This window comes from Anolis carolinensis, unplaced genomic scaffold (assembly GCF_035594765.1).
Source record: "Anolis carolinensis isolate JA03-04 unplaced genomic scaffold, rAnoCar3.1.pri scaffold_9, whole genome shotgun sequence".
In the NCBI taxonomy this organism is placed as follows: Eukaryota; Metazoa; Chordata; class Lepidosauria; order Squamata; family Dactyloidae; genus Anolis; species Anolis carolinensis.
In genome coordinates this window covers 29,551,261-29,561,223 of record NW_026943820.1, presented here as the reverse complement: position 1 = coordinate 29,561,223, position 9,963 = coordinate 29,551,261, and the positions used below count along the sequence as shown (strand labels likewise).

Sequence of the window (9,963 nt, the reverse complement as noted above, 5' to 3'; positions counted from 1 at the left end):
GGCCTGGGCCCTGGGCCGGTGGGAGAGGAGTCGCATCCAAGATGGCGGCGTGCGGACGTGTCCCGGCGCGGAGCGGCGTCCGGGGCCCCTTCCTGGCCCTGCTGCTGGTGGCCCTGGCGCCCGGGGGGGCCCAGCCCGGAGGCGCGCCCGGGGGAGCCTTCGCCGGCCAGGCGCCGCCCCCGCAGCAGCCCGCCGCCGCCGCCGCCGCCGCCGCGCTCGGGGCCCAGCAGCAGCAGCCACAGCCGCCCCCTCAGCAGCCCGGGAGAGGGCCTCGCCTCGGCCTCGGCGGCGGCGGCGCCTCCTCCTCCTCGTCGTCGTCGGGCGGGTGGAAGCTGGCCGAGGAGCCCGCCTGCCGCGAGGACGTGGGCCGCGTCTGCCCCAAGCACGCCTGGGCCAACAACCTGGCCGCCCTCGAGTGCCTCCAGGACGTCAGGGAGGTGAGCAAGGAGGGAGGGAGGAGAACGGGCCCGCTTGGCATTCGGAAGGGGGGGAGTCCACGTCCACGACTCCCGGAAGGAGGGCCCGAGGTGGCCCAGGCCTGGCATGGAAGGAGGTGAAAGGAAGGACGAAGGCATGAAGGCAGAGCTGGAGAAAGAAGAAGGGGTGGAAGGAGACTCTTCTCACTTCCTGTTGTATACTATATTCTATGTGAAGACATCTATAGTCTATCTATCTATCTATATAAAAGGCTTTTGGCATCACGGCAACTCACCAAACAACAAAACCCAACACCCACCAAACTCTACAATTGGCAACACAATCCATCATCCCTGCCTCCAGTAAGATACAACACAATCACACAAAAAACACAATCACAACACCCCAAAAAAAAGGCCAAAACACACAACAGGCAATGTGCCATGCTTTCTATATTTTGTAATATATATATATATATATATATATATATATTACAAAATAATAAATACAGCCAGACATTGGAGCTACAAGGATATTCAGTGCAATTCCACCACACCAATAAAAGATTAACCTTCGTAAAAGGCGACCAGGCTTTGAAACAGTGATACAACTCTGAAGCTGGCCAACCAAAGATTTCCCCTAGGTAGCAAGCACCCAGGCTTTGAACCACCGAGGCTATTCATTACAGTTCTACCACCCCAAAAAAAAATTTCCCTAAAAGGCAACTACCTAACCTTCCAAGCAGCATGCCTATTCCTTTCTATTCCACCTCACCAAACAAGGATTCACATAAGAAAATGGCCAGGCTTTCAGGCTACAAAGCTATTCACTGTTACTCCACCTACCTAACAAAGAATTCCCATAAGCCACAGCAACGCGTGGCCGGGCACAGCTAGTTTTATATATATATATATATATATATATATATATATATATATATATACACACACACACACACACACACACACACACACACACTTATATGTAAAGTAATGTTATATTATCTATGAAGAAGAAGGAAAAAGGAGGGATGGAAGAGAAGAAGGGAAGGGAATAGAGAAAAGGAAAGGGAGAGAAGGAAGGAAGGAACAAGCAAAAAAGGAGAAGGAAAGGAAGGAGAAGCTATATGATGGAAAGCAAGGGAAAGAAAAGAGAGGAAAAGTAGGCTGTGGGAGTTGAAATTCAAAGCACCTGGAGGGAGAGCTGAAGTTGACCCATGCTGGATATATACGTAGTACACAAAATTTCTCAGAGTGTCACAATACAGTGTATGTATGTAATTTAATAATATTGTAATTTTGTAAATGATTATACGTATTGCATATTGTATACGAAGATGTATATACTATATTATATATTATATTATATAACTATATCACATAAATATTATATGATGGGGAGAAAGCATCAGTGGAGACCCCTTTCCCCCTGTGAGAATAACTCTTCCAGGAGTGGATTTCCCTTCCTTCCGAGGGGGAGATTCTTCTCATTTTCTGCTGTGTACTATATTATATGTGAAGATGTATATAGTGTATTAATTCTATATACACACACATATACATATATCTATATTTTATTTATAAATATGGGTATATTATATATAAAATATTATACATATAGTGCTTTATATTATATGCAGAGATGCCTATAGTACAGCATATAAATATTATATTATGAGGAGAAAGCTTCAATGGAGACCCTTTCTCCCCCGATAATAGCTTTCAGGAGTGGATTTCCCTTCCTTCCGAGGGGGAGATTCTTCTCACTTCCTGTTGCATATTATATTCGATGTGAAGATAGAACAGAGACACAGACAGCAAAACAACCACCACAGGGGTGTTAATCCTTCCCCGTCCTATCCAAAGCTGAAGTTACACCTTAAAAATGTCCCTGATCCGACTTCCTTACAAATTTAACTAAAGAACGAACCTGCAGAACCTATCTTGACAATTTCACCTCACTTTCTGTCTCTGTGATTATTGGCTTTTGGAAAAGTTGGCTTGTGAAAACAAGGATTGATGATAAAGCTTCAGTGGAGACCCCTTTCTCCATGATAATAAGTTTTTCAGGAGGAAATTTCCCTTCCTTCCGAGGGAAAGATTTCCCTCACTTCCTGTTGTCTCATTCTCCATTCTTAACTTGGAGTCATGTAAGTCAGATATTTGTAACTCAAATGGCATTCAGAAACCTTTTTCCTGTTGCCGAATTTATCAGGACTCTACCATTGATCGCAAGGGGTTGGGACTTATAGTTTAAGAAGCAGTGCTATGGATGTACCTGTAGTTAGGAGCAAAGGGGCACAAGATCTCTTTTACATATAATATTCCAAGCTAACTGCCATGTTTTTGAATGCTAGTTGGGATTGTCAATAGGATCTCAGCAAAAATGTTGTCTGGCCTCAAAGAAGTAACTCTTTTTAATCAGAGCAAAAGGAGTGCCTGCTCCGCTTCTTTCTAATGCAGTGCTTTTCTGGATATCTCACAATTATGTTTTCCCCCCATTGTGCCAGATTCTGAATCTTTAGAAACTCTATAATTGTACAGGAACTGTTCTGCTCTCTTCCATTGTTTCTCTATTTTACACTGCTGTATCCTCTACTATTGTGACGTTCAAACTTATGCTCTGTCAGTGTTTCCCAAGCTCTGATCTTCCAAGTATTCTGTACTCCATTACCCAGCATCCCCAATTATTTTCCAAAGCTGCGGAGATTTCTGGAAGTTGAAGTCCTAAACACCTGGAAGGCAAGAGTTTGGGAATCACTGCCCTAAGTTATCCATTCAAATCCTTTGAAGCTTTGGTTATTGTTTAGAGCAGTTTATTTTAATCTCTCCAATAGGCCAGGTTGGGGCGGATAATGAGATGGTACATATTTCCTTGCACGGGTTACTACAATGGACCATTGATATCCACTGGGGTTAGGGTTGAAAATATCAAAATCCATTACAGCGTAATTATATGGTGCCTCTTCTATAAAATGACCAAGTCAAGGCTTGCTTTTGGAGTTTTCTTTGTTGAATATTTTTAAGCTGTGTATAGTTGAATCCAAAGTTACAGAATTGTTGGATATGGATGGGCAGTTGTTATGTATTTGGCTATGGATCAGCATGCAATGGCTGGTGAGCCATCACAGATCGAGGGGACACTGCTTTGCTTACTGCTGTCATGGTGAAAGTAACGCAATCTTTCTTGTGTTTCTCTGTTTCTTGTGACCTGACATGATCGAGAGACAGAGGCTAGAATGGGACTCTGCTGTTCAAAGTATAGGTGTAAGATTTCTCAAATAGTACAGGGATTATTTTCATTTCTTTCCTGATGAAGGTGTTGACAGAATCTGAAGGTTTACACTCTTTTGGAGTTGCAAATAGTCTTACTAACTGCATGGCACTTCTGTATGTTTGGGAATTTGGTTTGGATTGTTAGGAAAGGGGCAGGCCTACTAGACTCTGCAGCCATTGTGGTTTGAGCCTTGGATTGTGACTCTGGACACCAAGTTTCCAATCCCCATTTGGTAACACTCTCAACCTTAAAAGAAGGCAATGAGGAAACCTTCTGAGCAAATCTTGTCTTGTGTTCTCGAAGGCTTTCATGGCCGGGATCACAGGGTTGTTGTATGTCTTTCGGGCTGTGTGGCCATGTTCCAGAAGTATTCTCTCCTGACATTTCGCCCACATCTATGGCAGGCATCCTCAGAGGATGCCTGCCATAGATGTGGGCGAAATGTCAGGAGAGAATACTTCTGGAACATGGCCATACAGCCCGAAAGACATACAACAACCCAAATCTTGTCTTGATATGTTCACCCTAAGGTTGTCATAAGTTGCTAACTTGTAGAGACATAACAACAATTGTTATAGTGTTTGGTCCCTTGATTCATCAGGAGTTGCCTTCATGCTGTTGAGTTGTTACTATTCTTTTGTGACTCACCTTTTTCCAAGACTGCAACTCAAGAGATGTATTGTCTTTGAGTTGCCTGTCGGCTAATCCATGGATTTGTCTTAGGCAAACAATCCACAATGCTGGTTTTGCTGGTTCTTTCCTCTGAAATATAGCCTACGGCACCCAGTGTTCACTGGCAGTCTCCGATCAAGGTACTAACCAGATTTGACCCAGCTTAGCTTCCAAGATCAGACAGGATCTAAATGCCTTTAGCATATTTAAGTCTGGGATGCAAGAGAACTTAGAGAAATTAAAGCAAGTATAGGTCAAAGCATGTACAAAGACATGAGTAAAAGTTATACTCCCATAGAACAGTGATGGCCAACCTATGACATGCGTGCCAGCACTGAAACGCCTAGCCATTTTTGCTGTCACGCTGCTGCATGCAGATTGATAATAATAATAATAAACTTTATTTTTATATCCCGCCCCATCTCCCCGAAGGGACTCAGGGAGGCTCACAACAGGGACAAGCCCGAAACAACAACACAACATATTTGATAAAACTTAAAACATTTCAACAATACACAAAATAAAATAATGGACAATACATTAAAATCCAAGCAGATAAAAACCAGAGTAATTAAAGGCAAACTATGACTATGTCTTTTGTGGCCAAATTTGGTGTGATTTGGTCCAGTGGTTTTGTTGTTTACTCCATGGGAATTTTGCACATTACATTTATATATATATATTATATCATTTTATTATTATTCTATTTTTATTGTAGTATATTACCATATTATTACTATTATATTATTATTATATTATTCATTATTCATGACTACATTGAAACTAGAATAGAGAGAAATCAGCGTGGAAACTGCAAGAGGTACTGTCAAGGACAGAACGCCACAAGATTCAAAGTAACAGAGTTTATTAGATTACAGAACTCAAAAATGCCCGTAAAACACAAGGGCCAGGCAGTTTTTGCCTTTAGGAGCAAAAAAGGGGCAAAAGTAAATGTTCAAAAGATAAACCGGATTAAACCGGAGTTTAATCCGGGTAAAAACAAACTGCTTTCTTCAGCCTGGGTATAAACAAAACGAAAGGCAAGGAACAAAAGATACAAAGAATGCAACTAATTGGCAGCAGATTCCTCTCTGCTGCCAACACTGAGTTTAGAGTAACTTGCGTCGCTCCCACACACACAGCAGACAGGGTTCCAACACGAACAAGTCAGCCAGGGATTTTAGCAGTAGAGTAGACCAGTTCCGTTCCGTAGATCAAAGCCAGAAGCAGACGTTTGTAGTTTTTCCAAGTCCAAGAAGGGGGGGGGAAGACAAGCCGTGGTCAGTTCAGTCCGAGTTCTCAAAGCAGGAGATGGCGTCCGTCAGGAAGACGACGGAAGGTCAAGCTAATAAGAGTAAGCACAGGTTTGCACAAACAAATGCCCACACAATCCCTCCCGCCGTCTGACCCTGGATTCCAATCAACTTACGTCTCAGCACAGGAAAGTACACAAGTCTTCAGGGAAGCGTCCCACACACACACACGAATCCCAAGCGTTTGCCCAGATTACCTTGCCCGACGCAATTTGCAATTGCTCCCAAGCCCCATTTTATGCCAGTTACAAATCTTCATCACTGTCAGCTGCCCTCCTTAACCCGGGCGTTTCCTCATCACTTTCCTCGTCAGAGCTGGAACACCTCTGACTACGCCCAACAGCATCTCCAGCTGTGGATCCCGTCCCATCCCTCCAGCTACGCCATGGGTCTAATCCTGAAGGTCCCCATTCATCTTCTGCCCCATCATGGCCAGTGGCCCCCAATTCCTCCCTTACCCGAGTCCAATCCATCTCATCCTCCTCTGAGCTAACCAGCCCTTCCTCCATTCTCTCCGTGAACCCTTCGAAAGACTCTTCGTCAGAGGGTGCTGCAAATATGTCTCGCAGTCTTTTTCTCTCTCGCTCCTCGAGAGTATCCGACTCTCGAGGAGTCTTACGCCCACGCCTGTCAGAAACAGAGCCACGAGGCTCAATCATAACACTATCCCCTCTCACAAAGGCCTCCTCCCCCGATGGCGGAGAAGTGGCAGTGATACCCTCCGCTATAGCACCACGACGACTAGAGGTATCAAGTTTCAACAGCGAACGATGAAAGACTGGATGGACCTTTAAACTAGACGGTAAACGCAAACGAAACGCAACAGAAGAAATCTTTTTAACGATAGGAAAGGGACCCAAATACCGAGGCGCAAACTTTCCCCCAGCCTGTTTAATATGTTTGGAAGATAACCACACCAAATCCCCTTCTTCCAACTCCTCCCCTGCCTGCCTGTGGCGGTCAGCCTGAGTCTTCTGCGTTGCCTTAGCTTCCAACAGTAAGCGACGGGCAACATCATGCAATGCAGCCATTTCCGTAGAGCGGTACACAGGGTCCGAAGAGACCACATTGGTCGACGGCGCCACACCTCCCCGTGGGTGAAAGCCATAAGTAAGCTCAAACGGCGTATGCTGACTAGACGTGTGCACCGCATTGTTGTAAGCAAATTCCGCCACCGGTAACCACTTCACCCAAGCCGTGGGTTGATCTAAACAAAAACAACGCAAATACTGCTCTAAGAGCCCATTAACCCGTTCCGACTGTCCATCCGTTTGCGGATGGAAGGCGGACGACACGTTTAACTTAGTCCCCAAGCACTCATGGAAGTGTTTCCAAAAGCGTGACACAAATTGCGGAGCCCTATCGGAAATAATCACCTCGGGTGCTCCGTGCAAGCGATAGATGTGCTTTGTAAATAGTAAGGCCAACGTAGAGGCCGCCGGAATGGTTGAACAAGGAATAAAATGAGCCAGTTTACTAAATAAATCCACCACCACCCAAATACAAGTATAACCCCCAGACTTAGGCAAATCTGAAATGAAATCCATGGAAATGATTTGCCATGGCCTCTCCGGAACAGGTAAAGACGACAACAACCCTCTAGGGCGCCCAACAGGCGTCTTACTTTGCTGGCAAACGGCGCAGCTGTCACAAAAGCGCAGAATGTCTTGCCGCATCTTTGGCCACCAGTAGCTCCTGGTGATAAGCTGTACGGTCTTGAACCTGCCAAAGTGCCCAGCCATGGGTTCGTCATGGTGGGCTCTAATCACCTCCAACCTGAGGGCCCCCACAGGTACGTAAACCTGCCCCCTACGCACCAATACCCCGTCTTGATCTTGGAGATGCGGCAGTATGGTACGGTTACCTGCTGAGAGCAACATCAGTTGCTCCTGAGTCCACACATCATCTTTCTGAGCCTCAAGGATCTGGTCATGTAACCCGAGCTCATTATCTACAACACACAGCGAGGCAGTAGGCAAGATGGTCTGACATACTACCTGCTCATTGGTCTTAAATTCTGGCTTGCGGGATAAAGCATCGGCCCGCAAGTTTGCCTTCCCCTCCACGAACTGCACCTTGAAGTTAAACCTGGAGAAAAACAAAGCCCAGCGAATTTGACGCTGGTTTAACTTCTTTGCTGTTTGCAAGTGCTCTAAGTTCTTATGATCAGACCTGACCACGATCTGGTGCCGTGCCCCTTCAAGCCAGTGCCGCCACACCTCAAACGCCACCTTAATCGCCAACAACTCCTTCTCCCATATGGTATAGTTCTGCTCGAAGGGTGTTAGTTGCCGCGAGTAAAATCCACAGGGACGCAAGGTCCCTGAGGAATCCTTCTGAGACAATACAGCCCCCAACGCGTAGCTAGAAGCGTCCGCTTCTACCACGAACGGTTTGTCAACATCAGGATGGGTTAGTATGTTGTCCGATTGAAAACTAGACTTAAGTTGTAGAAATGCCTCGTGAGCTTCCCGCCCCCACACAAATGGCTGTTTCTTGCGCAGAAGCTGCGTCAAAGGTACCGTGAGCTTTGCAAAATTCGGAATAAACTCCCGGTAGTAATTAGCGAAACCTAAGAACCTTTGTACATCCTTCTTAGTCTTCAGCTCCTGCCATGAGTTGACGGCGTCAACCTTATGTGGGTCCATTTTAAGTTCCCTACCTGACACTACATGACCTAGGAACTCCACTTCAGGCACATGAAAGACGCACTTGGAAGCCTTGGCGAAAAGCCCATTAGCCCGCAGTCGGTGCAGAACCTGCTTGACATGTTGACGATGTTCTTTCTCGTCCTTAGAAAAAATCAAGATATCATCCAAATAAATCACTAAAAATTGGTCAATTAGGTCCCTGAACACATCGTTCATGAACCTCTGGAAGACCGCAGGAGCATTACAAAGCCCAAAAGGCATGACTCGGAACTCGTGGCATCCGAAACACGTGTTAAATGCCGTCTTCCATTCATCCCCTTCCCGTATACGGATTAAGTTATAGGCCCCCCGCAGGTCAAGCTTGGTAAAGACCTTAGCCCCTTGCACCCTTGATAACAGTTCCGAGATTAAAGGGAGCGGGTACCTATCCCGAATGGTGTATTTGTTTAGGATCCGATAGTCGCAGACCAGCCTAAGTTCCCCAGTCTTTTTGGCTACAAAGAATACTGGTGCCGCAGTTGGAGAACTAGATGGGCGAATAAACCCCTTGGCTAAGTTTTCATCTAGAAACTCCCGCAAAGCTTGCCTTTCCGGTACAGTCAAGGCATACAGCCTCCCTGCTGGCAGTTTCGCACCTTCTGCCAACTTGATGGCGCAATCATATGGCCTGTGCGGTGGTAATTTGTCCGCTTCTTTTTTACAAAATACATCAGAGAACTCCCCATACTCAGCAGGCACTCCCTCCATATCAGAATGAGTAACATTTAGAGTGCAACAGTCCTGCCTCTTTAAAATCACTTTACGTGTTGCCCAATCTACTTGTGGGTTTACTACAGCTAGCCAATCCATCCCCAGGATCACATCATATCTAGGCAAGCTCGTAATATCCCACACAAACGTTCCCGTTACTCCCTGCACCTCCCACGTTACTGCTGAGGTTTCATGGTTAACCACCCCAGTCTCCAGCAGTCTCCCATCTGCTCCTTCCACCCACACGTCGCATGCCTTGCGCACTCTAGGAATGCCATGCTTCTTAGCAAACTCAGTATCAACATAAGAGACCGTGGCTCCTGAGTCCAGCAGTGCCAAAGTAGAAACAAGTTCCCTTCCCCCAACAGATAATGTAATGGGTACGAAAACATGCTTCCTCCCCTCAGTTGATTGCTTGAGGAGCCCTAGTGCATTGGTCTCACGTCGCACTAGGGCTGGCCTTTTCCCGAAAGTTTTGGAAGGTTTCACATTACAATTTTTGGCAAAATGCCCAGCATTCCCACAGTACAAACACAAGCCCAGCTGCCTCCTACGGCTCTTTTCCTCGGTAGACAGCTTTTTAAAGACCCCAAGCTCCATAGGCTCTTCCCCCATTACCACAGGTGCCCTGGTTACATGCATGGGTGGCGCACACATTGCTTTTGAGTGCTTACGAGCCTCGAACCTTGCGTCTAAGCGCAGCACCTTAGCAACTAAGGTATCCCAACTTTCAGCCGGCTCCAAACGTGCTAATTCATCCTGGAGCATATCACTTAACCCAGCAGTAAATAAAAGCATGAATGCATTTTCCCCCCAATCCAGCTGGTGGCGATACAGGTTAAACTTATTTAAGTAATCCAAAACAGTCCCCTTTCCCTGTTTCA

General features: G+C 46.0%; 1 protein-coding gene across 1 annotated transcript in view; it reads left to right on the top strand.

Annotated features, from left to right (window-relative positions):
- Window positions 1-9,963, top strand: part of glg1 (golgi glycoprotein 1) — a 74,039-nt gene continuing 64,076 nt past the window's right edge. Inside the window, exon 1 of the mRNA XM_062961526.1 lies at window positions 1-437. Within this exon, the coding sequence (XP_062817596.1) occupies window positions 42-437 (396 nt within the window). The 5' untranslated portion in view covers window positions 1-41. The remainder of the gene's footprint in view (window positions 438-9,963) is intronic.